The 26,563-nt window shown below is 53.6% G+C and overlaps 4 protein-coding genes across 5 annotated transcripts in view; 3 read left to right on the plus strand and 1 right to left on the minus strand.

The window, feature by feature from the left end:
• The window catches only part of AK6 (adenylate kinase 6), a 4,579-nt gene extending 4,332 nt beyond the window's left edge, over nucleotides 1–247 (minus strand). The window contains exon 1 of the mRNA XM_039696353.1: nucleotides 178–247. Within this exon, the coding sequence (XP_039552287.1) occupies nucleotides 178–247 (70 nt within the window). The remainder of the gene's footprint in view (nucleotides 1–177) is intronic.
• Nucleotides 28–16,188, plus strand: RAD17 (RAD17 checkpoint clamp loader component). 2 transcript variants are annotated; one of them, XM_039696335.1, is made up of 16 exons: nucleotides 28–278; nucleotides 2,795–3,040; nucleotides 3,812–3,895; nucleotides 4,587–4,743; nucleotides 5,221–5,357; nucleotides 6,427–6,479; nucleotides 6,568–6,693; nucleotides 6,784–6,853; nucleotides 7,436–7,544; nucleotides 10,737–10,934; nucleotides 11,371–11,456; nucleotides 11,720–11,866; nucleotides 12,282–12,428; nucleotides 13,140–13,260; nucleotides 14,465–14,522; nucleotides 15,483–16,188. In XM_039696335.1, the coding sequence occupies exons 1-16, from the start codon at nucleotides 246–248 to the stop codon at nucleotides 15,673–15,675; spliced, it is 1,965 nt and encodes a 654-aa protein (XP_039552269.1). In that variant the 5' UTR covers nucleotides 28–245; the 3' UTR covers nucleotides 15,676–16,188. The 2 variants fall into 2 exon arrangements, with proteins under 2 accessions (XP_039552269.1, XP_039552270.1); XM_039696336.1 differs by lacking the exons at nucleotides 28–278; nucleotides 2,795–3,040; nucleotides 3,812–3,895 and having other exon boundaries at nucleotides 4,614–4,743; nucleotides 5,208–5,357.
• Nucleotides 16,189–20,319: 4,131 nt separating this feature from the next.
• On the plus strand, nucleotides 20,320–21,825 carry EXOSC5 (exosome component 5). Its single transcript, XM_039696364.1, has 6 exons — nucleotides 20,320–20,453; nucleotides 20,700–20,813; nucleotides 21,079–21,200; nucleotides 21,279–21,419; nucleotides 21,491–21,580; nucleotides 21,664–21,825. The coding sequence occupies exons 1-6, from the start codon at nucleotides 20,348–20,350 to the stop codon at nucleotides 21,754–21,756; spliced, it is 666 nt and encodes a 221-aa protein (XP_039552298.1). The 5' UTR covers nucleotides 20,320–20,347; the 3' UTR covers nucleotides 21,757–21,825.
• A 271-nt stretch (nucleotides 21,826–22,096) lies between these two features.
• LOC120496172 (ER membrane protein complex subunit 4-like) lies at nucleotides 22,097–24,659 on the plus strand. The gene is made up of 3 exons (XM_039696354.1): nucleotides 22,097–22,243; nucleotides 24,109–24,294; nucleotides 24,581–24,659. Exons 1-3 carry the CDS (start codon nucleotides 22,097–22,099, stop codon nucleotides 24,614–24,616), a joined length of 369 nt encoding a protein of 122 aa, XP_039552288.1. The 3' UTR covers nucleotides 24,617–24,659.
• Nucleotides 24,660–26,563: the final 1,904 nt, after the last annotated feature.

Raw genomic sequence — 26,563 nt, forward strand, 5'->3', positions numbered from 1 at the left:
GCGGCGCGGCGCGGGCAGCTAAGGGACGGCGGGGAGGAAGGACCCCGGCGTGAGGGGAGGCGGCCGGCCGGGAGCACCGGGACACTCCGGGACACTCCGGGACACACCGGGAGGGGCCGCACCGCAGCTCTGCCTCCGCCCGGAGCACCGGGACACGCCGGGAGGGTCACACCGGGCCCCGCGACGCCGAGTCCCCCGGCTCGCAGCGGCGGCGGCACCGGGCCGCAGGGCTGCCCCGGCCGGGCATGGCCGGCAGCGGCCCGGGAAGGCCGGCGGAGGTGGGTGGGTGTGTGGGACGGGGCTCTCGGTGCCCTGTTTCCGTGGGGTTTGCTCTGGGTGTTGCTGAGGGGGATTCGGGGCGGGAGGCACGGCGGTCACGGGGCTCCGTCCCGGGCACGGACACAGCCTGTCAGGGGAGCCACGAGGTGCAGGAGGGACCCCAAACCCGGCCGTGCGCCGCCCCACACCCCCCGGCTTTGCAGCCCCTCAGGGAGGGGAGGAGCCCAGCGCTGGGAGGTGTGAATGTGAGCGGGCAGGACAGGTGAGATACCCAGGGACATGTCCGAGAGAGGGATCTGCGGGACCGGGGCTCGATGGGGACACTGTCCGAGTCACGGGGGCACTCGCAGGTCCCCTGGGTGCACTCTGTGCCGGGGGGAGCGCGCCTGAGGCAGCTCATCCCGGGGGGTTTGGGGTGCAGGGTCCTGCCCGGGAGGGATTTGGGGTCTGGGGTCCCAGCCCGAGGGGGATTTGGGGTTCAGGGTCCTGTCCTGGAGGGATTTGGGGTGCAGGGTCCCAGCTCAGGGGGATTTGGGGTGCAGGGTCCTGCCTGGGGGGTGCACTCTGTGCCGGGGGGAGCACGCCTGAGGCAGCTCATCCCGAGGGGATTTGGGGTTTGGGGTCCTGCCCGAGGGGGATTTGGGGTGCAGGGTCCCAGCCCAGGGGGGGTTTGGGGTGCAGGGTCCTGCCCGGGGGGTTTGGGGTGCAGGGTCCTGTTCTGGAGGGATTTGGGGTCTGGGGTCCCAGCCCGAGGGGGATTTGGGGTTCAGGGTCCTGTCCTGGAGGGATTTGGGGTGCAGGGTCCCAGCTCAGGGGGATTTGGGGTGCAGGGTCCTGCCTGGGGGGATTTGGGGTGCAGAGTCCCAGCCCGGGGGGATTTGGGGTGCAGAGTCCCAGCTCAGGGGGTTTGGGGTGCAGGATCCCAGCTGAGGGGGGATTTGGGGTGCAGGGTCCCATCTCAGCCCGGCGTGGTTGTGTGGTGAGGAGCAGAGACCCCAAACCCTCCCTAAAGTGCCCCAAAGCCCTCAGGGAGGGCTCTGGTGCCCCAGGGCTGTGCAGGTGTCCCCGAGCCAGACAGACGGACGGATCTGGGAATGACAGAGATGTGAACCAGAGCTGTTCACCAGCCAGTGCTCTGGTGCACGGTGCAGCCAGAGCTGCAGGGGGAATGCGGGGGGAAGGCTGCCCTTTCCTGCTGGAGGCGTTTCCCAGCCCTGCTGCTGGTGGCTGTGTGACAGAGCACAGGGTGACCCTCACCCCGGCTGTGTGGCTCAGCTGCAGCAGGGATCCCACAGGAGGGGAAACGTCAGGAGATGCTGCTGCTAAAATTTGGGAAGGGCCTTCCCCTCTGCCAGGCCTGGCCAGCTCTGCAGGAGCTCTCAGTGCTGCCCCTTGGTTGCTCCTTTCCTGCTCTGCCACAGCCTCAGCTCCCTCAGAGCATGTGGAGCTTTGGGGTGGAGGAGTCGGGCTGCTTCCAGCACTATTCACCCCAAAATCAGCGTGACCCCCTGCTGCATTTCCCAGTGGGGCTTTGCAGGCAGGCGTGGCTGGAGCTGTCCAGCCCTGGCAGGCAGAGCCTCCTGCTGTGCTGGCTCAGGGTTCCACAGCCCTTTTGGGGAGGCCCTGTCTGTGCTCTCACACATTCACCGTGGGCATTGGCACCAGCCAGCTGCCACGGCCCTGTGGTGTTACTGGGGGTGAGCTGCCTCCCTGGGCGTTCCTCCAATCCAGAATCAGCTCCTGGTGCTGCTCAGCTCTGCTCCTTGTGCTGGCACGGGCTCTGGTTCAGCCCAGGCTGCCCCCAGCAGCAGACACTCCCTGGTTGTACTGTGCTGCCTCAGCAGCTGACAAATGTTTCTGACTTCTGTGCACAAACCGTGACATTGTAAACATTTTTAAAAACCAGGAAATAGTGCCAGATACTGAAAACTACAGAGACAGTGCGAACATTACAATCATATAAAAGTGGTCTGAGTAAGCTGATGCTGCTTTTCCATTAGTTTTTAATTCTTTAGGTTGGGTGTGTGTTTCGTTGAGTTCTCAGCTGTTTCTGATCTGCCAGTTTGCTGCAGAATACTCCTGGCACAATGATGCAGCTTTCTTTTTTTCACGCAGAAGAATCACAGAACCCCAGACCAGTTGCAGTTGGAAGCACCAAACACTGTGTCATCAGTCCCTTTGGGAAAGAAGGAAAACTGGATGATTTAAAACCAGCTGTTGAGCCAGAACAGAGCCTGAGCTAGTGGAGGCAGTGGGCACTACACATAAAGCCCTCACTGCAGAAATGATTGCTCCTGTTTCTGTGGTGCCAGCTGTGACAGTGCTCCACTGCCAGAAACTCTTGAGAGAAAACTATCATTACAGATGATTTTCTTCCTCTCTCTTTGCCAGTGCCACGGCAGGGACACCTTCCAGTGCTGCGGGCTGCTCCCGGCGTGGGCTGGGGCAGTGCCAGGGGCAGAAATGCCCGTTTCGCAGGGCTGGCTGTGCCACCCCGCGCTCTGTGTCCCCGCAGGTGGCGGAGTGGCCGGCACTGCCCTTGGATGCCTTCTGTGGGAGCAGGGGGCTGCCGAGGGGCAGAGCCCGCGGGCAGCAGCAGCAGCAGAGAGCGCCGAGCCCCGCCGCAGAGAGGAGCAGAGCCCCAGCCCCTGCCAGGAAGAGGAGCAAGCCGGGAGCCGCGGAGCCGCCCTGCGCCGCGCCCGCCCGCGGCCAGGCCCGCGAGGAGCTGCCCTGGGTGGAGAGATACCGGCCTGAGAGCCAGGTGGGAGAGTGCTGCAGGGCCAGCACTCGCACACGGCCCCCCTGCCCTCGCCTGTCCCCTCAGTGACGCAGCACAGGGCGTCTGGGTCGCTGCTGAGCTCTCCGTGCTGCTGCATGGGTGCCTGCCTGAGGGGGACTGGGGGTGCAGGGCCCCATCGTAGCCAGACCCTGGCTGCAGCAGCTCTGAGCTCTCCCAGAGCCTCCTCCTGCAGTCCCACAGCCAGCAGCTGTGCCGTGCTCGGGGCTGCTGTGACACAGCCCCTTCCCTGGCCAGGTCCCCCATGCTGACACAGAACACACACACACTTCCTGAGCAGGGAAAGCTGCTCAGGACCTGCTGCCTTCTGTCAGTCCACCTGTGAACTCCCAAACCTGGTACTGAATTCCAGACACGTCTGATGTTCCAGGCACTGGGGAAACCAGTGTGGGATTTGCACAAGTTACAACACCTCTGCAGTATTACAGCAAAAACAGTAAAAATTACTAGCTCCAGCAAGAGCCATGAAGTATCCTGACACAAGACTGTAGTGTTACCACTTCAAGAATAATGAATAGCGCAACATTTCCTGACTGCAAAGAATGGAAAACTCATTGTTTAAAGGAAACAGCATGATCATCCTTAACTGTAGCATTGTTCTGGGGAGCACACATGTAACTGGAACACACACCAACGTGTCTGTTGATGTTTTATCCAGCATCCCATTTAATTTCATCATTAGAAACCACGAGGTTCATATATATGTAACTTTCACATATTTTAACCGTGTTTCAGAATGACCTTGCTGTGCAAAAGAAGAAAATTGAGGAAGTTGAAACCTGGTTAAAAACACGCATATTTCAGAGGCAGCCAAAGCAGGTAAACTTGATAAAGTCTGTAGCTGGAAGCATCAAACCATACAAACGAGCTGGATTTAATTTCAATTTCAGAGAGAAACCTCAACTAAGAGAGATAGTGACTGTGTATCTTGTGCATTGTAAGAAGTACTCTAAGAACATAGGTCAGAGCTTTTACATTTATGTTGGGCTTGTGCTCCTAAGAGGTGGATTCTGATTTTGCTCAGAAATACTGTTTTCTGGCATCCAGATGTGAATCACAGCTCCTCAGCATGTGCTTGAAGCTGCATTTCATTTCTGCCAGGTTCATTTTTAAGTCTCGTGACAAATTTGCAGTTGCACTGAGCTGGTGTGAGGCTGGTGAGGATGTTTCCAATCTCGATTGATCAGAGGCATTCTTAGACACAAATTGCCAGCCTTGCCTAGCGTTTTCCAGAGCTAATTCTTCTGGTGACTGTCTGTTGTGCTGGCAGTCACATGCAGTTTATTCAGCAGAGGCATTAGGAACTGAGCAAGGCTCTCAGAGTCCTGGTTCTCTCTGTCTGAGCACTCAGCAGGTGAATTACCAGCACAGAATGTGTGACTGGGCTTTCCCTGGGAGAGAGGATCATCACCAGAGAAACTGCAGGAGAAGTTCAACCAATATTCATCCCTAGCCAGCTGTCAGTCTTTATTTATCACATCTGTGATTGTGTTTTGTGTCTCTGTGTCAGGGTGGCTCTGTCTTGCTGCTGACTGGCCCTCCTGGCTGTGGAAAAACTGCAACTCTGCAAATTCTAGCCAGAGACCTTGGCCTTCAGGTGCAAGAATGGACCAATCCACTCTCTTTAGACTTTACAAAGGAAGAGTTGAGGAACATCTTTGGCCATGGTAAGTGTGTTGGGGTTTTTTCTTTTTTTCTTTTCCCTTCCAGTTACTTTTGTGGGTGTTCTATCTTGTATTTTTGCTTTGTTTCTGTCTGTCATGTATGACATCAGATCCACATCCATGTAAGTGCATTCCTTAGTGTTTAATGAGAATCTTTCTGTGGCTTTTATCTGGAAGGGGATTTAGGTTTTTTTAGTGTTTAGTCCAAAATAATTGACAATTCAAATCAGTACAGAGAGCTCTGTAATAGCCTGGATATAATCTGAACCAAATAAATGACAACAGGTAAGTGTCTTTGTCTGGGTCCTCAGTTGAATGACACCCCTTTAAAAATTCGCCTGTGCTTGTCACATGTTTGCCAAAGGGCTTGTTCAGTGCAGCTGTCACAAAATAACACGGGTGGGTATTAGTTGGTGTGGGTATTTATATTTTACTTGGTATAATATAGAATACATATTTTTAATTAGTTTTCTTTTTCAGACTCAAATTTTCATACGTTTCCGAGTCAGGCCCAAGCAGCTCTCTTTCAAGATTTTCTATTAAGAGCAAATAAGTATAACAAACTTCAGATGCTTGGGGAGTCCTCAGAAAATGATAAAAAGCTTATTCTTGTTGAAGTAAGTGAAAACTTGTGCAATGTTGTGTTTAAAACAATACCTTTTGTTGTAGTATTGGCATGCTGACTGGCTTCAGAGAGTGGAGTGGTGTTTCCCAAAGCTAGCCTGCCTTACTGCACATGAGATCTTCCTTACTGTTTGTGTCTCTGCAGCAGTCTAGAGCCACATCCTGCCTGTAGGTAGTTATGCCACAGAAGCAAGTAGTGAGGCAGAAATGGGAGCACAGAAAAGCATAACAGAGTATCAAAAAGCAGATCAGTATTGAGAAGTCATTCCCACGCTTCTGGAGGATTTAATTTCCAGAAATACGTATGTGTATAAACAGGAAGAGTGGGAAACACACCACTGTTCCTGTTCTTTTATGATGCAGGAGACTGTAGGGGACACTTGAGAATGAGCCCAAGCAGGAGAAGTTGAAATTTAGCACTTTCTCCCTGGTTTTATACAGGTGGTGTTGTTTAGGGCACAGGTGTGAACTCAGGGTTTGTGGGCAGGTACAAAACGTTATTTGTGCTTGTGTAGGAGTGTGTTTCAATAGCAATTTCTTTCTGAACTTTTCAATTGTTTTCCCCAGAGAAATTTTAGAAATTGCTACTCAGGCTGTCTATAAATTCTCAAGACCAAAACAGGCAGAAATTCTGGCAGGGTAGTGTACTGTAGAATTTAGGAAGCAGAGTCTCATGAGACTTGTCTTTATTAAGTCACCTTCTTGTGCAGGTCCTGTCACACCTCACATGTGTTTTCCCCAGGGGAGCTGCTTCCTGGAGTGTTGTCCTCTGGGTGAAACTCCTGTTCACAGGCAGTGTGATCACCCAAGGCTGTGTCTCAGGGAACTGAGACAGTCAGAAAACATTTCTTTGTAGATGATCATTTTCGTTAGTGAGACACACTGCGCTTTCGGTTTGTTTCCCCCTGCTGCTCCTCTGTCCAGTGTCAGCTGTGTTTAAATGTAGTTGACAGCAAGCAAAGCAGGAGTTTCAAATGTGTGGCAATGTGTGCCATGACATCAGTCTGTGGAGGGGAGTATTTACATGTGAATGTCATGACAGCAGCTCTTTCTTTTGGACAGGACATTCCTAACCAATTCTACCGAGATCCTGGCAGCCTGCATGAAATCCTCAGGTCAGTGGCAAAGGAGTTGTTAATTATGAGCCTCAGCAGCCTGCAGGGCTGCAGTTTGATATTCACATTGTGTTCTTCTGCTGTGCAGGAGTTTTGTTCGCAGGAGTAGGTGCCCCCTGGTCTTTATAATCTCAGACAACTTCAGTGGAGACAGCAACCAGAGGTCACTGTTCCCCGCTGAAATTGTAGAGGAGTTGTGTATATGCAATATTAGGTGAGATCTTCTGCCTCATTAAAACATGGCACCAGTAACTGAGAGGTTAGAAACTAATGTTTGTTTGTTTTTTGAAATGGAATTCAACAGTTTCAAGCCTGTTGCACCAACAAATATGATGAAAGTTCTCAATCGAATAGCTGCAGCAGAAGCCTGTGTGGTAAGTTGTCAAACTCATAACTTCTGTGCAGGGCTAGGACCATATAAAAATGAGTAATTTCTGTTACTGTATTTGATCTTTGGTAGCTGAGCCGGGCATCTCCCCAGAGGAAAAAAATGTTTCCCCAGAGCAACAGAAGCAAGGAACAAGCTAGAAAGATACTTTGTTTTTGAGATTAGTTTCACTTGACCTGTGATCCACGTCTACAAAATTGCTTCTGAAAATTACTCTGGTTATTACAGTAACTATATAAATGAAACAAATAATAGGAAGAGATATAATCTTTAATGTAACCAGTGAGGACAGAAGAGGTCATGAACCTAAATCTTGTATTGTTCCCGACTGTTTGGATTACCAGCAATATCATATTGAGTGACACCTTGCAAAGAGTTATGTGCATTTTTCTTTCTAATATTGTTATCTAAATTGTGACAATGTGCTTAAACAAATTCAGTTTTTTTAAAGTTCACAGTATTATGTGGTTTGAGCACATGGTGGGTCTTTCCTTGGGGTGGGTTCCCAGATGTTTAAATACTCCTTTTCCTGCTCTTCTATTGCTTTGAATGCTGTTTTTCCTTGTAGAACAGAGAGAATTGCACCCTTGACAGAAGTTCTCTGGAGCTGCTTTGCAGAGGTTGTTCAGGTGACATAAGAAGTGCAATAAACAGCCTTCAGTTTTCCTCCACAAAAGGTAAAAGTTATGGTTTTGTGAGGTGAGGTGATATTTTGACCACTTCTGCTGAAAACATGTTCTGTTCACAGCTGCAGCACAGGTGGGTGAGTTGCAGAAACATTCTGGACACGCTTCTGTGGAGCAGGAATAAACACAGGGGGTGTGGGGGCGTGAGTGGGGCTCAGCTCTTGCAGGCTGGGCTTAAACCATGACACTGTGCATGTGCTGATGCGATGTGATGAAATACCCTCCTTTCCTCCTGGTGTCTCTGCTATTTGTGTTTGCTGCTCAGAGTTTCTGTAGGAAGATAAAAAGCTAAAAGACTTTAGAAGGTGCAGAAAGGTCTTAGAAAAGCTAAGAAAGGTTAGGAAATTTTTAGCTCTTTTTATGGGAAACTAAGAAGTTGAAACTAAGTGAATATATTATATTTATTATAAGGAAGAAGAAAGAATAAGAACTTATTGATAATTTAAGAAGTTGTAGATATATGTTTTGCAAAGATAGAAAAAGTTTTAATCTTAAATAATGAATTATCGTGTATTGTTTGACGTTTATGGAAGTCTTTTTGTTAATGCTAAACTCACCTGAGTTTTTCATTAGTTAGAATATAATGACTTCATATCTTTTTTTATGCTATTGGTTCAAAGAATATATAGAAAAAGGAGTTGCGTAAGTTGCTATTTTGTCTTTGATTTGCATTTGCATGGATGTTGTTATTTTTGTGTCTCTTGCTTTTTGCGTGTATGATACAAACAGACTACAAATCTTAAGTCTGCAGCTAGTCAGAGTTTAATTTTCTTTGTGAAACATGGACCAATATAGCAGAAGTGGTGCTCCTGTGTTCAGTTATAAAAACACCACAAATAACTTTACATAAATTTGTTGTCCTGTTGTCTGTCTGCAGCCTTAGTCTGAAAGGGACGCTGTCATTGCTTGGTTTCTGCATTCCCCAAACTGCTGGTTTTGTGAGCATTTTACAAGTCAGTAGTTGTTACGGAACCGGTGTATGTGAGTTGCATTTTTAAAAGCTGCACTCTGGCACGTGTTGTTCATTCTCAGGACTGGGAAATGGTGACACCATTAGCATTAAACTTAGATCTAAGGAAACAGACTCAGCACTTGTCTTCTGCTGTATGTGGTAGAGCTAGCTATGGTGTTGTTACTTTCACGCTTTTTTTCCCCTCCCATTTGCTTTGCAAGCAGCAAATGTGCTCATGGAATACAAGGGGTTGGTTCAAAGAATATATAGAAAAAGGATTTGCATAAGTTGCTATTTTGTCTTTGATTTGCATTTGCATGGATGTTGTTATTTTTGTGTCTCTTGCTTTTTGCGTGTATGATACAAACAGACTACAAATCTTAAGTCTGCAGCTAGTCAGAGTTTAATTTCCTTTGTGAAACATGGACCAGTATAGCAGAAGTGGTGCTCCTGTGTTCAGTTATAAAAACACCACAAATAACTTTACATAAATTTGTTGTCCTGCTGTCTGTCTGCAGCCTTAGTCTGAAAGGGACGCTGTCATTGCTTGGTTTCTGCATTCCCCAAACTGCTGGTTTTGTGAGCATTTTACAAGTCAGTAGTTGTTACGGAACCGGTGTATGTGAGTTGCATTTTTAAAAGCTGCACTCTGGCACGTGTTGTTCATTCTCAGGACTGGGAAATGGTGACACCATTAGCATTAAACTTAGATCTAAGGAAACAGACTCAGCACTTGTCTTCTGCTGTATGTGGTAGAGCTAGCTATGGTGTTGTTACTTTCACGCTTTTTTTCCCCTCCCATTTGCTTTGCAAGCAGCAAATGTGCTCATGGAATACAAGGGTAAAGGTAGTTTGAAGCCCATTTTTTAAGAGAGAGTGTTTACTTTGAGTTTTAGGGTATATTGAAATTAGCTGGGCAGTGTTAGTTATATTACACAAGGCAGAGAGTAAAGTTCCTACATTTAACTTGCAGATGTTGAAGGTCAATTATTCTGATGAAGTCTTCAGGTGTACCAGGCTTGGATTGTTCGGTGTGAATCAGAAAAACAGAGGATTGCTCTCAGTGGGGTGATTGTGACATTAGTATGAGTGCATATTAGGTTGGTGATATCTGAGAAAAGCATGCAGCATCTCACTGCTGGACACATCCTCCACAAAATCTAAATAATGTTACAATAATCAGTTTCTGCTGCTTTTAATAAGTTACCTTAGAAATGTAAAACCATGACAGTTAGAGCTGGGGAGAAAACAAAGGCAGAGCTTCACAGCTTTGGTGGGTGGACTATTGGAGTCACAGCACACTGAGCATTCTCCTCTCACATTTTCCAAAGACTGAGAAGGTGTTTGAACAGATTCTCTGTAGCTGTGCAGGTGTTTCAGTGAGGTGGGTGATACTCTGCAAGTCTGGGAGATTCCCCAACTCCTTGCTGATCTCCTGAGCATGCAGCATTTGTTTTTATGTATGTAAGGTGTGTTTCTTCATGTGTGTATCAATCACATCATAGACACATTCATTTTGTAACACTATTAATAGGTAAAATAGATCCATGGTAATTGTGGGAGAAAAGAAAAATAAATACCTAAAGGATAATTTATCTTGGCTCAGTAAGGAACATTCCAATGCCACAAAATGAAATTGTGGGTGAAAATTTTCAAGTTTATTAACGTAGAGTAGAATAAGAGTTTTATTTCATGAAGCTCAAAATTTTGTGGAAGATAGTAGTCAGTTGGAAGAATCACCTAAACTAAAGGTTTTCTTTGCAACTTTCTATTTCAGGGAGGGAGATTTTGTACAGATAATGCCAGTAGAAGACAAAGTTGATAAGTAAACAGGATGTAACTGAACTACAATTTACAAATATTTGTACTTGTGCTTTATAAACGTGAAATTTAAACCCGGTCAAGTGGGGAATGTGTCAGAACTACAAGGGATAAGCCTGAAAGCTTTTTTTCAAAGACAGCTGTTTATTGTTCAGACAAGTACTTGGTACCTCAGCTGTGGCTTAAGGGACAGAAGTGGAATGAATGCTAATTTAGGTGCCTGGGTTGTGTTCCTAATAAATGAGTTTTCTCATAGTGCTCCCATTTTTATGGCCTGTTCTGTTCCTTTTATTAGTACTGGTTGTTCACACAGCACAGCATAGTAGAAATAGAATCAGCAGTAGGATAATTGAAAACTTTTGCAGAATCCTGTCCTCTGTCTTGATTTTATTTTTTATTTTATTAAATAGGCTGCTCATTGGAGAAGGAATTTTGGTCAAAGAAGAAGAAGAAGAGCTCCACAGTAAAATGTGAGGAAGAAGGAGTATCCAAAGTAAGAAAGAAAAGTAAATGTGATACCTCAGAAGACCAGGAGATACAAGCAATTGGTGGCAAGGATGCATCCATTTTTCTCTTCCATGCCCTGGGGAAAATTATTTATTGCAAAAGTAAGAAAACTTTGACTTACTCTCCCTTTCAGTGGGCAAAGCATGTCAGCTGCTATTAGCTGGAGTTGCTAAAGTAAGGCCTTGGATGGGCTCTGTCTGGGATGTTGGGTCAGTCACAACAGCATAAAATCAGCTGCATCAGGGTCCCTAATGCCACTGGCTGTGCACATTTTGGTAGTAATTCCCAGTACTGGCTCCAAAAACAACTGAGGAGAAGTACTGAGGTGAGGGAATACAAAAATTATTTTGTTAGATTTGTTATATGAAGCTTAATGCAACTAATTGCGTGTTGATGACTGTGTAATATTGACTGTAATAATTAGGTACCTGTGCCTGTCCCGGAGCTTTCTGGGAATGGAAAAGGCTGTAATTTAGCTGCTGGTGGAGCTGGCAGTTGCTGACATGTGGAACATGAAGGCTGTGCAATCCTTTTCAGGAGAAGCAGTGCCAGAGGCAGAGTGCCCCCAGCTGCCCGCTCACCTGTGCAGACACCGCCGGGACGCGCTGCTCATCCAGCCTGAGGTACCCCTGCAGTGGCTCCTCGGGCTCAGCTGCGCCCCACGGGGCTGCTGCCAGCTTTGCTCTGCTCTCACTTGGTGTGCCTTCAGCTGAGTTAGGGAGTCACTCATCTGGGAGGGACCACTGGGGCAAACCCCCCTTGTGTCTGGGCATCACTGCCCAGGCCTTGAGTTCCAGCTCCCTGACCTAGAGGAATCACAGCTTTTCACACAATGGTCTTCTTCCTTAGCAACCTGTATAATCCAAACCCTCCTCCTTCCTACCAGGAAATTGTGGAGAAGTCGCATATGTCTGGAAGCATGTTCAATCTCTACCTTCACCAGAACTACGTGGACTTTTTTCCTGACATAGACGATGTAGTGAGAGCCAGTGAATATCTGAGCACTGCTGATGTCCTTTGCAGTAACTGGAGTGTAAGTGTCATCTTTGTGTAGACACACACTTGTCTTTAAGTGCTTTGACATTGAGCCCTTCAACTTTTCACTGTGTTTGTGAGAGTTTGCTGCAAACTGAGGGTGTGAGTGATTGGAATTGTTGATGAATGCTAAAGTACATCAGCTGCAGAAGAGATGCAGAGCCAATGTTGTGTCCAGCTTCTGTCAGTGTTTTGTTACAATGGGTTGTAGTGTTTCTAGGATACTCTACAAAGTATTTCTGAGTAGAATATGTTTCTGCTAAGAAGGAATCAAGCTGTTACTTTTCTCAGCTGCTTTGAATAGAGGTTTTGCAGTAATCTAAGCTTCAGAGAGCTCTGCACTCTGTGCCACTGTGCGTGTCTCAGTGCCAGTGAGCTGCCTGGAGCTCACCCAGGCCCCGTTTCTCTCTCAGGCACGGCTTGTGATGGAGAGCTACAGTGCCTCCGTGGCCACCCGGGGGGTGATCCACTCCAACACCTCCAGAGCCTTTGCCAACCAGCAGGGGGGCATGGGCTTCCGGCCCTTGCACAAGCCCCAGTGGTTCTTGATCAATAAAAAGGTAAATCCTTCATTTGGTTTTTTATTAACTCTTTCTCCCCTAAGGTGTCACTATTGAGTATTATAGGTCACATTTGATCACAGTGATAAACTTGTCAAATACCCTGTTTTGAGATAGTCTGCTTCTATAAAGCACTTGCTAGAAGAGCAGTTTGCATCACTCCTTTAATGTAAAAATGAATTGGAGGCCACTGACAAAGTCTGATGCCTCTGGCCAAGCTGGCAAGTTCCTGAGAAAGTCTTAATCCTAATTTAATAGGGAGACAACTGGAGATGAAGTGCTGTTAAGTGTTTCTAGAACTGAGTCTGGTTTTGTGCAGTTTGAAGCACGTTGAACTAGTGTTAGAAATCCCTGCTGTTATGGTTTATGTGTTTATCTGAAATAGCTTGTTCAGGTGACACAGCATGCCTTGGCATTTTTTTACATTTGAACTAATATGTTGGTAAAAAGCATTGACCTGCATGGGCTGGGTATTCTGTAATCAAGGAATTTTTTTTATTATTATTTTTAATGCCCAGTAAAAGGCAAAGTTGAAAGATTCTACAATTTTTAAGACTGGTATGTTAACTGCTTGCCTTTTCTTTATCTAGTCTCATTTTTCAGTAGCCCCCTGAAGCAGGCAGCAAGAAAGTCTGTGTGTTATGGTAGAGAACATCTACATTCCTACATTTTACCAGGTTTTTCACTTGTGTTTCCCCCCTCCTCTTACAGTATCAGGACAATTGCATTGCTGCAAAATCGCTGTTCTCAAGCTTCTGTTTACCACCTGAGTGCCTTCAGACAGAGCTGCTGCCTTATCTTGCTATGTTAGCAAACCCAATGAGAAACCAAGGTAAGATGGAGCAAGGTAACTCTTGATCTTGCAGTGTTTTTGCAGTTGAAACATACTGACAAATTTCATAAGCCAAAAGGTCAGTACTGTTTATGTTTTTGCCTCAGCATAAACCATTCTCCTGGCAAATGTGATGCCCAAAGATGCTTCCAGTACCACAGCCACAGTTAAAGCTTCCCTGGTAGCTTGGGTCAAACTGCAGTGACTAAGGTGCTCTGTAGACTTAGGGGTTTGATTACATTTGCTGGAGGATTTGATGAGCAGAGTTTTGGAAGCCCAGCAGCCAATATTGACTAGATCTTCATTGCTTACTGATGCCCTTCTGAGGAGACAAAGGACTCTGCATGATTCAATGTGAAGCAAGCAAAAGCCACTTACTGTGCCTCTAAACAAGGTTCATATTCACTTCTACTCTTGGTCTACACAGTCATGCATTCTTTGATTGGCAGCTTGGCGTTGTCCATGAGGCAAGCACACATCTTTTCATTAATCCAGCTGTTAGAAGCTGTGAGCATCATTTTACTGGGGTTGATACCCCTTTGTCTGTTACCAGCTTTTCTGCCTCTTCTTTCTTCTTGCAACGTCAGCTTTTTTATCCACAAAGATGACCTTGTTCCTTAGTTCCAGAAGGTTAGGCTGGTTCATTTAGTACACGTCCATTTTCCTGTGAATATGATCCTACACATTTCCAGTAACAGCAGCACACAACAGCTCAGAAAGCCTTTCACAGATAACATAAGCAAAATTCCAGTTTGCAGTGCATTAAAAAAAAAGAAAGTTAAATCTGACATAATCCATTAGCAAACAGTTCATGCAAAAAAATTTACCTTGTGTGGTACATAATGCAAAAATTAGTATGTAGAGAGCTGGGTCACTTATGCTGTTGTTAATTGTTTATAATAAAAAGCATCATGTCTTAACTCAGGCCTTGACATGAGGATCAGTGAATTTTGTAGGCTGTGCAATAACAGCTTTACATGATAAATACACAGGGGATTTGGACTTTTGTGTGTAGGCCATCTGTACACATGTGGTAAATTAACAGTTTGGGGGGGAAAATGTTACATGCACAGTGTTTTGGTATTAAAATACATCAAATATATATAGGAATGCTTGACTAAGGTCAGTGTTTATTTTCTGGTATGCTCAGCTGTCTGTTCATTATGATCTACCTGGTATGATACTGGTGGCTCTTTGTTCTTAGCTCAGATTGCTTTTATCCAAGACGTGGGGAGGCTGCCACTGAAAAGACATTTTGGGAGGTAAGCTGAGCTTCTGTCTGTAGTTAAGAAGTGAGACTGTGTCAGATATGAAGGGGAAGAACCTTTTCATTACATAAGTCTGACATGTGACATTCAAAGACAAAGTACTTTTCAAGGTGTATTTAATCTGAAGTTACGTAGCTGCACTGGTTTCATCTGGTAGAAGTTTTGCCTGTGAGGCTGCTCAGAGTAGACCTTTGTTCAGAGTGCATGGTTTCTCACCAGGCTCCAGCTGCTGCCTGCTGAAAACCCAGGGTTTCCCCTGTGGGACTGCAGTGCCCTGCTGTGACCCTTGTGAGCCCTCTGGATCAGAGGCTTCATTTACCCCAGCAGAGCCCCAGCTACTCTTCTGTAGCTGTGATGCCCCTGGAAATTAAAAAGTGTTTCAATTGGTGTGGTTTTAGCAAAGAATCAAGTTCAGAGCTGCAGTGAGACAAATTGTCTTCTCCTAACTAGGACATAGTTTGTTGAGGCAGCTGACTGAGCATCTCCAGCTTGTCCCTGGTGTTGCTGCTGAGTCTAACTGAATTTCCAAGCTGTATTTCCAGGAGCCACCCTGCTCCCCAGCTGTTGTATTAGAAGCCGTTTTGGCTGTTAGGGAGGAAGGAGAGTGTCCCTAAGGGATGCATTTCTTTGTATTCCCCCTGGACTGCATCACAAGTGTGAAGTTTCTCAAATTCACTGTAACTTCCTTGTGCCTTTTAAGTTTCCCTGCAGCACACCTGTGGATAGTGATAGTATGTGCATTAATGAGTTGGGGTGTCACAGTGTGTGATCCGAGGGGTGACACCCTGCTGAAAGCACTGTCATCCTGTTCCCTCTGCTCAGTAGAGAGAGATGTAGGTGTTGGCTGTCTCGGGGGCCCTGCTGGAGAGCAGTGTGCTCCTGAGCAGTCGTGCAGTGCCTCTGCCGGAGGGGAGGGCGTTCTGCCTGGGCAGCTCGCATCCCGGTGCTTTGCAGGCTGCAGCTGGAGGCTCTGGGTGACAAAGACCCCGGCGTGCCGGAGCTGTCCCACGGCGACGGCGACCCCGAGGGGCTGCCCTCCAGCCAGTCCAGCGGCAGCGACCTGCCCGGCAGCCAGCCGCAGCCCGTGGCAGCGCAGGCCCTCCTGGAGGAGGAGGAACTGAGGATCGAGGAGTACGACAGTGACTGAGAGCCCGCGACGCGCCCTGCCTGCAGCGCCCTGCCCAGCCGGGCCGGCGAGCCGCGCACAGCCCGGGCTGCTGCGAGCCCGCAGGCAGCTCCCGGAGCCCTGCTGCCCTGCCCAGCCCGCTCCCTGCCTCTGCTGAGCCACTGCACTGCCTGCGGGCGGTTCCCGAGAGAAATAAAGGGCTGCAAGCCGTTTGAAAGAGACTAGAGATTAGCGGCGTCACGCCTAAAGTATTGGTGTTTTGACACGTCTCAATGTACTTGGCAATTGTGCAGTGTGCTTCCTGAGTACACGTTCCAGAGGTTGTCAGCGTTTGGAGGGTTTATTCAAATTCACACTCTCAAGAAAAATGGTGTTTGGAAGTTTAGCCCTTCTGGAAAGAGGAGGCTGAAATTTACACCTGAAAAGTCACCATACTGATGATGTAAAGAATACTTCTACTGTATTAATACTGTTTTGTACTCTGACTTACAGAAGACATAAATAAGATCTTCTTGTCTTTATAAGTGGACCTAATGTTGTACCATGAATTATTTTGTATTCCTCTTGGGAAAAAAAAAATATAACTTTTAGAGGGGAAAAGGCAGCAATTAAGCATAAGTTGCCCTTTGTAGGAAGTTAAATGTATAATGTGCCGTTTTTCTCCTTGACTTGCAGTTGTGCAGGGGCAAACACTGATCTGTGTTTGGTAACTGGCACATGATTGAGTGCTGTGGTTAATGCCACAGCAGAGAGAAAAAAAACAGCTTTGTGTGATGCACATTGGCATTTCTGCATTGCTTACAGCCAGTTTAGTGAGAGAAAACATATGTTTATCCACCCTGACTGGGTTAATGCTATTAAAGAGTCTGTACCTGTCCTCTCAAGGGACAAGTGTAGTCTTTTCATCTACAGCTACTGCTTAATTTTGAAGGGGGAAATTTCTCTCCTAAGTCTAAAATTCTGCTACAGCTGTACTCATTACAGCAAACCAGAATGTCTTTGGGTGGTCATGACCATTAACCCTTTTCCAGGGTGGTTTGGATGGGCTACTCCTGGGGTGCCTCCAGCACAAGTAACAACCAGGCACAAAATACTGATTTTTATCTTGCAAGCACACTCCCACCCTCCTTTGTTGTGTCTTTTCAGCTTTCTTTACAGCAGCTCCAGGTAACTGCAGCTGCTGTGCTGGCCTTTCCCTTGTTAGGGCAGAATCCAACGCTCACCTGGCACTGTGAGCTGCAGAGCTGTGGGGCAAAAGCTCTGCCACCTGAAAATGCCATGGGGCACACGCACAACCCCCGTTATTCTGCTTGGAGCCTGGGTGTGCTGCAGCCCCAGGAACAGCAGTGCCCAGGTGACAACACCTCAGGAGGGGCCGAGGCTGGGCTGGCAGCCCAGGCCGGGGCAGGAGCGATGTCAGTGCAGCCCCTCTGCAGTTCGGCTCCTCAGCACTGCCCCACCCACCAGCGGGGGAAGGAGGAGAGCTGGGCTTCAGACACGGGTGAGGGGAGCTGGGGCTGCTGGCAGCACTGTGCCCTGGTGCCCAGGAAGGGCCACCAGGGGCTCCTGGCCTGGATCAGGAATGGTGTGGCCAGCAGGAGCAGGACACGGATTTGTTGCAGTGGACCATCCAAGTGTGGGGACATACTAGGAGCATTCCCAGCAGCAAGGGTGCCTGTGCCTTCTGGGTGTGATCAGAGAGCTGAAACTGCTCTGGGTGCCCTTGGGGAGCCCCATGGAGCCACCAGCCCTGTCTCCATGTGAAGCTGTGACTGGGGGTGGGCTCAGGGCTGTCCCTCACAGGGGACCTCAGCCAGAGTTAGGGACAGGACACACAGGCACGGATGCAGGTGGCTGAGAGCAGCATGGAAACACAACAGTTAAATACAATAAGTAGTATTTTCCTTCTTATCTGATGCTGTGGGGACCAATGTGCTGCTGTGATGTCACCTGCTGGTGGAGGGTGACAAACCAAGTGTCTGACTGTGACACCGCTGGGGGCTGTGTTGTGATGTCGCATCCCTCCCTGATTGTACGTGGGCCCTGGCAGGGCCAGCGTGGCTCCGGCCTGGACTGCTGCCAAGCGAGGCTCTGGGGCCTGGGGAGTCCTGGGGCCGAGGGCTGGGGCTGGCACTGGGAACTCCCCGTGTGTCCTGCAGCTCCATGTCCCGAGCCCTGCCCGGTGTGGGCAGCCGGCACCGTGGCGCTTGCAGCACTGGAGGTGAGCCCGTGGGAATGCTCACAGGGTGCCTGGGGCTGGGGGAGCAGGGAGGGTGTCCTCCGGAGCCTTTCTTCCTCCCCTGCATGCCCAGGACAGCCAGTGCCCACGGCCTCTCTCCATCCTGCAGCGCGTGACATGCACTGGAAGCGCTGCGGAACCACAGATCTGCCACGGCTGGAAGAGACCTTCAGGATCCCCAGGTCCAGCTGCGGGCCCAGCAATGGGGAGCCTCCTGTCCCTGTACGTCCCCGCGGCCCCGCCGGGCGTGAGCAAGGCCACGCAGACGGACTGGAACTGCCCGGTGTGCCACAGCCTGCAGAGCGACACGGCCGCCGTGCCCTGCGGCCACCGCTTCTGCCTGGGCTGCCTGCTGCGCCACGCGGCCGCCGGCGCCACGTGCCCGCTGTGCGCCAGCCCCGTGTTCAGCGCCCGCTTCTCCGTGCTGGACCACGAGGATTTCCTGCAGTGCCTGCTGAGCCCGCCCGGAGCGCCGCCCGAGCCCCGCGCCTGGCCCCGCCGCGCCCGCTTCCGCCTGGTCTGCACCGCGCCGTGCCCGGCGGAGCCCGTGGGCCCGCCGGCCGAGGAGGAGTTCCCGGCCGAGCTGTGGGCAGAGCTGCTGCAGGGCCACGAGCGGCTGCTGGAGCCCGCGCGGGCCTGGCTGCGGCGCGGCCTGGACGCCATCTACGGCGCGCAGTGGTGGGAGGCGCGGCAGGTGGAGACCATCGCGCTGGCCACGCTGTGCATCTGCGGCCCCGACCGCGCCGAGCTCGCGCACATGCTGCGCGGCTACCTGGGCGACTACGCCGCGCCGCTGATCCACGGCCTCGTCCGCGTCGCCGTGCGCGGCTGCAGGGAGGCCTGGCGGCGCCGGCGGCCCGAGCAGGCCGAGCCAGCGCCGCGCCCGCGCCGGGCCGCAGGAGGACGCGGCGGCTCCCGGCCCCTCCGCGCCCCGGCCCGCCGCCTGCCAGAGCAGGAGGGCCTGCAAATCGCGTTGCCCTCTGAGGGTCAGAAGGAGGAGACCAAGGAGGAAATAAAGGCGGTTTCCGTGACACAGTGTCCCCCGTCTCCGGGGGCGTTCCATCGTGCTCGCCGCTGGCCCTGCGGGCCATGAAAGATCCTGTGGGAAGCTGTGAGGAAGAGAATCCTAAGTGACAGAAAGATCGCTGTGTTTTGCCAGAAGAACTTCCCATCCCCTTTCAGAACAGCCTGTTGCTGACATCTCTCTATTTTAGAGATAAGAAATCACTAAAAACCACTGCCCTGCGCTGTTCCCTGCCCTGTTCCCAGCCCAGCTGGAGCAGTTTCTCCCTTCTCCTGGCATTGCCCTCCCGTGCTGGCGGCCCCTGGGTGCCACCTGCCCATGTGCCCCGCAGGCAGCTCCTGTGCTGGCTGCTGAGCTGGCCCAGCCTTTCCCAGCAGGGGCCTGGGAATTGGCCAGGAGCCCTGGAAGGGCAGGAGAAGGCAAAGGCCAGAGAGATGTCCCTGGAAGCAGCCTCTGCTCGGGTTCACGGGCAGCTCTCAGATGCTGGGATGTGCACTGACACCTGTGGTGGTGTTCGAGGGTGCCAGGACGAGGGAAGAGAGGAGAGTCTTGACTTCATGTTTCAGAAGGCTGGTTTATTACATTATATATTATAATAAAAATGCTACACTAAAACTGTACTAAAAGATCAGAGAGAGAAAGGATCCATCAGAAGGCTAGAAATGACAGGAGAGGAATGGTAACAAACGCTGCTGACTCCCAGAGTCTGATGCAGCTGCATCTTTGGTTGGTTATTAATTAGAAACAACCAACAGGCACCAATCCCAGGTGCACCTGCTGGTAAACAATGTCCAGAGCACATTCCACAGCCATCAGATTGTTAATTGTTTACATTTCTTTTCTGAGGCTTCTAGCTAGAATAGGAAAAAACTCCTGGCAAAGGATTTTCATAAAATATCCTGGCTACAGAGAGCGGGGAAGGGCAGGCGCGGGCTGGCAGGGGCAGAAGGTGAGGCTGGGAGCTCTTGGTGGGATTTTTCCAGGCGGCTCCAGGGCACGGAGGAGCAGTGCAGCAGCAGAGGGAGTGCAGGGAGGTTTGCACTGCCCTCAGCCCCGAGCTGGATCCACACCCGGAGCCCCTCAGCCCCTCATGTGTGCAGGTCCTGTGTGTCAGCAGTGAAAGGGAAGGGTCACTGTTGGCGTGGTTTCTGTTTTATTAGTAATTACTGTTTGATTTGTAATTTTGTAATTTCCTTGTGCTGTTCCTTTTGCCCCTGCCCTTCTCCCAGAGCTTTCCTCACTTCTCCTCTCATTAGATGCCATTTCTCCCCGAGCCTCCTCCCCTCAAGAATGTTCCCTGTCAGTTTTGCATTTCTTCAAGCTCTGATTGGCTGTCGCGACGCCCGGCGCTGATTGGCTATCGGGAAGCCCGGCGCTGATTGGCTGCCGCGCGGCCCGGAAGCGGCGGCGGAAGCGGAGAGGCGGCGGTAATGGCGGTGGAGCCGGAGGCGGCGGACGCGCAGTGCCGGCTGCGGCCCTTCTCCTGCGAGCTGGGGCTGCTCTCGCGGCCCGACGGCTCGGCCGCCTTCCTGCAGGGTCTGTGCGGCTCCCTTCCCTTCCCTTCCCTTCCCTTCCCTTCCCTTCCCTTCCCGCAGGGTCTGCGGGGCTCCTCTGTCCGGGGCTCCCCTTCTTTCCTTACCGGGGCTCCTTTTCCCAGCCTTTCCCCCCAGACTCTCCTTCCCAGCCCATCCCGCGGCTCCCCATTCCTTCCCACCCTTCCCCCGGCGTGCAGGGGCTGCCGTTCCCGGCCCCCTGACCGTGAGCCCTGCTCTCCGTGCCCAGGGGACACCTCGGTGCTGGCCGGGCTCTACGGCCCCGCCGAGGCCAAGCTCAGCAAGGAGCTGCCGGACCGCGCGGCGCTGGAGGTGCTGCTGCGCCCCAAGGTGGGGCTGCCAGGTGGGCCCATCCCCTCCCCGTCCCAAAGCCGGCTCTTTCCCCAGAGCTGCGATACGTGGTTCATGTGCAGCCCTTCATTTCTGTTTCGCTGGGGGCAAACCCTCAGCTGGAGCAGAACCAGCCCCTCCCCTCTCCCGGCCGTGTCCCCGTGCGCCCCGCAGGGAGCGGCAGAGCTGGCCCAGCCCCGGGCAGGCGGGAGCGCCGTGCCTGCGGCTCCTGCCGCAGCCCCGCGGGCTCCGGGGGCTGACCGCGCGCCGTTGTGCAGGCGTGCTGGAGCGCAGCCGGGAGCAGCTGCTGCGGCAGACGTGCGAGGCCGCCGTGCTGGGCGCGCTGCACCCGCGCACCGCCGTCTCCCTGGTGCTGCAGGTGCTCAGCGACGCCGGCTCTGTATCCTTCCCCGTGGGGCGGGGCCGGGGGGCGGGGGGCCGGGCGCCGCTGCTGCCGTGGGTGCCTTGACGCCGCCAGCTGCTGTCCTGCTGCCTGAACGCCGCCTGCATGGCGCTGCTGGACGCGGGGCTGCCCCTGGCCGCCCTCTTCTGCGGGGTCACCTGCGCCCTGCAGCCCGACGGCGCCATCCTGCTGGACCCCACGGCCCGCCAGGAGCAGGTGAGCCCCGCCTGGGCAGGGGGCTGCTCTGGGCGTGCCCTCCCGGCCCTGCTGACCCCCTGTCCCCGCAGGAGGCACGCGCCGTCCTCACCTTCGCCATCGCCAGCAGCGACAGGAAGGTGCTGACGGCCACCACCAAGGGCAGCTGCTCCGTGGAGGAGGTGAGGGACGCGCCGGGCGGGGTCTGGGCCACGGGGCTCCCTCGCAGGGCGTCCCTCACGGCCAGCCCTTCGCCCCCGAGCAGATGCAGCAGTGCCTGGCCGCGGCCCAGCGCGCCGCCGGCACCATCTTCCAGTTCTACCGCGACTCCGTGCGGCGCCGCTACTCCAAGTGCTGAGCCGGGGGCGCCCCGCGGGCAGCTGGACTGGCCGGGGCCCCCCGCCCCCAGTAAAGGACCTGTCTCCTCCGCTCTGCCTCCCGAGTCCATGCTGTGCCACGCGTCTCCCGAGGGGGCACACACGGGGACACCGCTGGGGACCTGCTGGCTCCTGAGACCCCGGGGCGGGGATGGAGGGACACGGTGTGGGCACGGGCCAGGCAGGACACCCACCATGGCGGCTCCTAGGTGCGTCACCTGTGCTGGTGCACCCAACACGGCGGCCCCAGGGTGCTACACGTGTGCTGGTACATGCAACATGGCAGCTCCGTGGTGCCACACGTGTGCTGGTACGCCCAAGATGGCGGCGACCATCCCCCGTACACCCAACATGGCGGCGCGCCCCACGTGTGCTGGTACACCCAAGATGGCGGCGACCATCCCCGGTACACCCAAGATGGCGGCGCGCCCACACGTTCCCGGTACACCCAAGATGGCGGCGCCGCTGGTGAAATGGCGCTGATGCCCCGCTGTGACCTTCCGAGCATGGCGGCGCCACCCGCAGCCCCCCCCATGCCTTCCTGGGCGGGGCTTGTGTGACCGCGACCAATAGGGAAGCGGTGTTGGGCTGTACGAGGTGCGCGGGGCGGGGCTGGCGCGCCTGGCCGCGCATGCGCGGTGGTTGCGGGAGGGGGGACAGCCCCGCAGGGACGGCCCCCTGCGTGTCCCCACAGCCCCCTGCGTGTCCCACAGCCCCCTGCGTGTCCTGCCGTTCCCTGGGTGTCCCTCAGTCCCCTGGATGTCCCCACAGCCCCCTGGGTGTCCCACAGCCCCCTGAGTGTTCCACAGCCCCCTGGGTGTCCCTCAGCCCCTTGGGTGTCCCCACAGTCCCCTGGGTATTCCCACAGTTCCCTGGGTGTCCCCACAGTCCCCAGGGTGTCCCTCAGTCCCCTGGGTGTCCCCACAGCCCCCCATGGTGTCCCACAGCCCCCCATGGTGTCCCACAGTCCCCAGGGTGTCCCTCAGTCCCCTGGGTGTCCCCACAGCCCCCCATGGTGTCCCACAGCCCCCTGCGTGTCCCCACAGTCCCCAGGGTGTCCCCACAGCCCCCTGGGTGTCCTGCTGTCCCCTGGGTGTCCCACAGTCCCCCATGGTGTCCTGCAGTCCCCTGGGTGATGCCACAGCTCTCTGGATGTCCCCTCAGCCCCCATGGTGTCTCTCAGCCCCCTGCGTGTCCCCACAGCCCCCTGGATGTCCCCACAGCCCCCTGGGTGTCCCACAGCCCCCTGAGTGTTACACAGTCCCCACACTGTCCCCACAGCCCCATGGATGTCCCCACAGTTCCCTGAGTGTCCCATACTCCCCATGGTGTCCCACAAACAGCTCCCCTGTGTGTCCCACAGCCTCCTGGATGTCCCCAGAGTCCCCAGGGTGTCACGCAGCCCCCATGGTGTCCTGCAGTCCCCTGGGTGATGCCACAGCTCTCTGGATGTCCCTCAGCCCCCTGGGTGTCTCTCAGCCCCTTGGGTGTCCCCACAGCCCCTTAGGTGTTCCTTAACCCCCTGGGTGTCTCCACAGTTCCCTGAGTGTCCCCACAGTCCCTGTGGTGTCCCTGCAGTCCTGTGGGTGTCCCACAGCCCCCTGGGTGTCCCACAGTCCCCTGGGTGTCCCTCAGCCCCTTGGATGTCCCCATAGTTCTCTGGGTGTCCTTCAGTTCCCTGCGTGTCCCCTCAGCCCCCTGAGTGTCCCCACAGTCCCCATGGTGTCCTTCAGCCCCCTGTGGTGTCCCTGCAGTCCTGTGGGTGTCCCACAGCCCCCTGGGTGTCCCCTCAGACCCCTGGATGTCCCCACAGTCTCCATGGTGTCCCATAGCCCCCGTGGGTGTCCCCACAGTCCCATGGGTGTCCTGCAGCCCCCATGGTGTCCCCACAGGCCCCCTGGATGTCCCTCAGCCCCCTGGGTGTCCCCTCAGTCCTCTGGGTGTGCCTCAGCCCCTTGGATGTCCCCATAGTTCTCTGGGTGTCTTTCAGTTCCTCGGGTGTCCTCTCAGAGCCCCTGGGTGTCCCACAGTCCCTTGGGTGTCCCCACAGTCCCCTGGGTGTCCCCTCAGCCCCTTGGGTGTCCCACAGTCCCCTGGGTGTCCCCACAGTCCCCTGGGTGTCTCCTCAGCCCCTTGGGTGTCCCACAGTCCCCTGGGTGTCCCCACAGTTCCCATGGTGTCCCATAGCCCCCCTGGATGTCCCCTCAGCCCCCTGGGTGTCCCACAGACCCCTGGATGGCCAGATGTCTCCCAGAGCCCTGCATCATTCCCTCTGCCCAGCACTGCCCACCCCCCGAGCCCTGTGCCAGCTCAGGGCCTGGGGGCAGTGACAGGCACCCCGCTCCCGTGTCCCCCCAGCTCTGAAGGCCCTGGAGAGCTCCAGCCGGCGGGCCCTGCAGGGCCTGGTGTTCCTGGTGGGCAACGGGCTGGGGCTGGCACTGGCCCTCTACAAGTGCCAGGCCATGGGGCTGCTGCCCACCCGCCCTTCCGACTGGCTGGCCTTTGTCACCCCCCCGCAGGTGAGCCGGGGCCCCGGGGACACCCCGCGGGGTCAGGGGTCCTGGGTCAGACATTCCACAGGTCAGGGGTCATCCTGAAGAGTCAGGGGTCCTGGGGACACCCCGCGGGGTCGGGGGTCCTGGGTCAGACATTCCACAGGGTCAGGGGTCACCCTGCAGGGACAGGGGTCCTGGGGTCAGTCACCCTGGAGAGTCAGGGGTCCTGGGGTCACCCTGCAGGGTCAGGGGTCCCGGGTCAGACCCCTGGGCCCCCACTCACCCCCTGCTGTCTCCCCTCTCTTGGCAGCGAATGGAGTTCACTGGGGGGGGCCTGATCTTGTGACCCCCGGCGCCACCCACCAATAAAGGCAATGGCAGGATGGTGACATCGCTTCTGGGGGGAATTCTGAGGCTGTGGGGACTCAGCCCAAGGCAGAACTGCGTTGGGGTGAACTAAAAAACGTTTGTTGGGCTGTGCTGGGAGCACTGGGAGTGCAGTGAAATCTGTACTGGGAGTGCCCTTGGGACCTGCAGTGGGAGCACTGGGAGCTGTGGGGCCTGTGCTGGGACCAGGACCCATACTGGGAGCTGTACTGGGAACACTGGGAATATACCTGTGGCCTGCATGGGGAGAGCTGCAGCCTGAGGCTGCTCTCTGCTGGAAGCACTGGTGCATAGTGGGAGCACTGGGGATCGTTCCAGGATCTGGATGTGACTGTAGGTCATGCTGGTGCATACTGGGAGCACTGGGGCCGTACTGGGATCCTGCCTGAAGAGCTGAGGCTCACTGGCACGGTGCTGGTGGTATCTTGGAAGCACTGGGCACATACTGGGACTGTGGTAGTTTGTACTGGGATTGTGCCAGCAGAGCTGTGGTGCAGGCCAGTATGGTACCCTGGCATGGTGCTGGTGGTGTCTTGGAAGCACTGGGCACATAGTGGGACTGTGGTAGTTTGTACTGGGATTGTGCCAGCAGAGCTGTGGTGCAGGCCAGTATGGTACTGGGAGCACTGGGATGGTGCTGGGTGTGCCCAAACTGCTGGTTTCTGCCACATTTCACCATTTCACTGTGGTAGTTTCTCCATTTTCACTGGTTTTCTCACCACTTCTTGCACATTTGAGCCCTGTTTTTGCCGTTTTCCCTTGTTCTTTCATACTTTTTTCCCTACTTTTGCAGTAATTTGGTCACTGTTGCTGCTGGCAGAGGCCAAACCTCTGCTGTCCAGTATGGACCAGTGTCTCCCAGTACAGCCTTGTGCCCTGTCCAGGACTTTGAGTGTGATCCAGGACTCCAGGATGGTGTTTTCGTGGCCCAGAGCCCAATCCCAGTATATCCCACCAGCTCCCAGTGCCTTCCCAGTGCCACCACAGCTGCACTGGGGGCAGGGATGGGGCAGGGCCTGCACTCCGTGGGGACAGGATGGTGTCACCTGTCCCTCAGCTGACCTGGCTGTGGCGTGTCCCGGGGTGTCACTGGGCACGGTGACCCCAGCACAGCATTCCCTGATGGCCACAGCTCCCTCAGACTCATCCAGCTTGCAAAATCCCTCCCAGCCCACCCCGTGTCCCCAGCCCAGGGCTCTGAGTGCCACCTGCAGGGATGGGCACTCCAGACCCCCCTGGGCAGTGCCAGGGCAGTTCCTGAGCCCCCTTTCCATGGGGAAATTCCTGCTGTGCCCACCCTGAGCCTGCCCTGGCCCAGCCTGAGGCCGTTCCCTCTGCTCCTGTCCCTGTTCCTGGGAGCACAGCCTGTTAGGAATGAAATCAGTGGGAACAAACCTCCCTGGCAGCAGTGCAGCAGTGAGCAGCAGGCACTCCTCACCCAGCTGTCTCCTCTCCAGTGCTGGGAGCACAGAGAAGGCTCCCGTTCCCAGGCTGCTGTACAGGAGTGCTCACAGGCTCTGTGGTGACCATTTATTGCCCTCAAGTCATCACCACATTGCCTCCACCAGCACAGCTGTGCTCCTGTCCCGGGGGTGTCTGTGGCACTCATGGCCAGTGCCCCCAGCTGTGTCTGAGCACTCTGAACTGGTGCTGCTGTGCCCTGCTAGGAGACAGGCTGGCAGAGCTCACTAATTCCTGAGGCCTGGAATCAGTGGGGTGTACTTTCTCATTCCTTCGCTGGGAGACAGGCTGGCAGAGCTGGCAGAGCTCACTAATTCCTGAGGCCTGGAATCAGTGGGGTGTACTTTCTCATTCCTTTCCGTGGTTAATGTTTATTGTACTTCTGATTGAGCCCTTGCACAGTCTAACGACTTCGCTGAATGATCATTGTGTTCACCCACCAGGT

Source organism: Passer montanus, unplaced genomic scaffold, assembly GCF_014805655.1.
Source record: "Passer montanus isolate IOZ18808 unplaced genomic scaffold, ASM1480565v1 scaffold97, whole genome shotgun sequence".
In the NCBI taxonomy this organism is placed as follows: domain Eukaryota; kingdom Metazoa; phylum Chordata; class Aves; order Passeriformes; family Passeridae; genus Passer; species Passer montanus.

Excerpts from the sequence above, each read along its gene's own strand:
- RAD17 (XM_039696335.1), top strand. The coding sequence starts at position 246 with ATGGCCGGCAGCGGCCCGGGAAGGCCGGCGGAG. Across the intron at positions 6,854-7,435 it reads CTGCAGCAGAAGCCTGTGTG|AACAGAGAGAATTGCACCCT; the intron begins GTAAGTTGTCAA and ends TTTTCCTTGTAG. Across the intron at positions 7,545-10,736 it reads TCAGTTTTCCTCCACAAAAG|GCTGCTCATTGGAGAAGGAA; the intron begins GTAAAAGTTATG and ends TTTATTAAATAG.
- EXOSC5 (XM_039696364.1), top strand. The coding sequence starts at position 20,348 with ATGGCGGTGGAGCCGGAGGCGGCGGACGCGCAGTGCCGGCTGCGGCCC. Across the intron at positions 20,454-20,699 it reads CTCGGCCGCCTTCCTGCAGG|GGGACACCTCGGTGCTGGCC; the intron begins GTCTGTGCGGCT and ends CTCCGTGCCCAG. Across the intron at positions 21,420-21,490 it reads CCACGGCCCGCCAGGAGCAG|GAGGCACGCGCCGTCCTCAC; the intron begins GTGAGCCCCGCC and ends CTGTCCCCGCAG.
- LOC120496172 (XM_039696354.1), top strand. The coding sequence starts at position 22,097 with ATGGCGGCGACCATCCCCCGTACACCCAACATGGCGGCGCGCCCCACG. Across the intron at positions 22,244-24,108 it reads CCAAGATGGCGGCGCCGCTG|GCACCCCGCTCCCGTGTCCC; the intron begins GTGAAATGGCGC and ends GGGCAGTGACAG. Across the intron at positions 24,295-24,580 it reads CCTTTGTCACCCCCCCGCAG|CGAATGGAGTTCACTGGGGG; the intron begins GTGAGCCGGGGC and ends CTCTCTTGGCAG.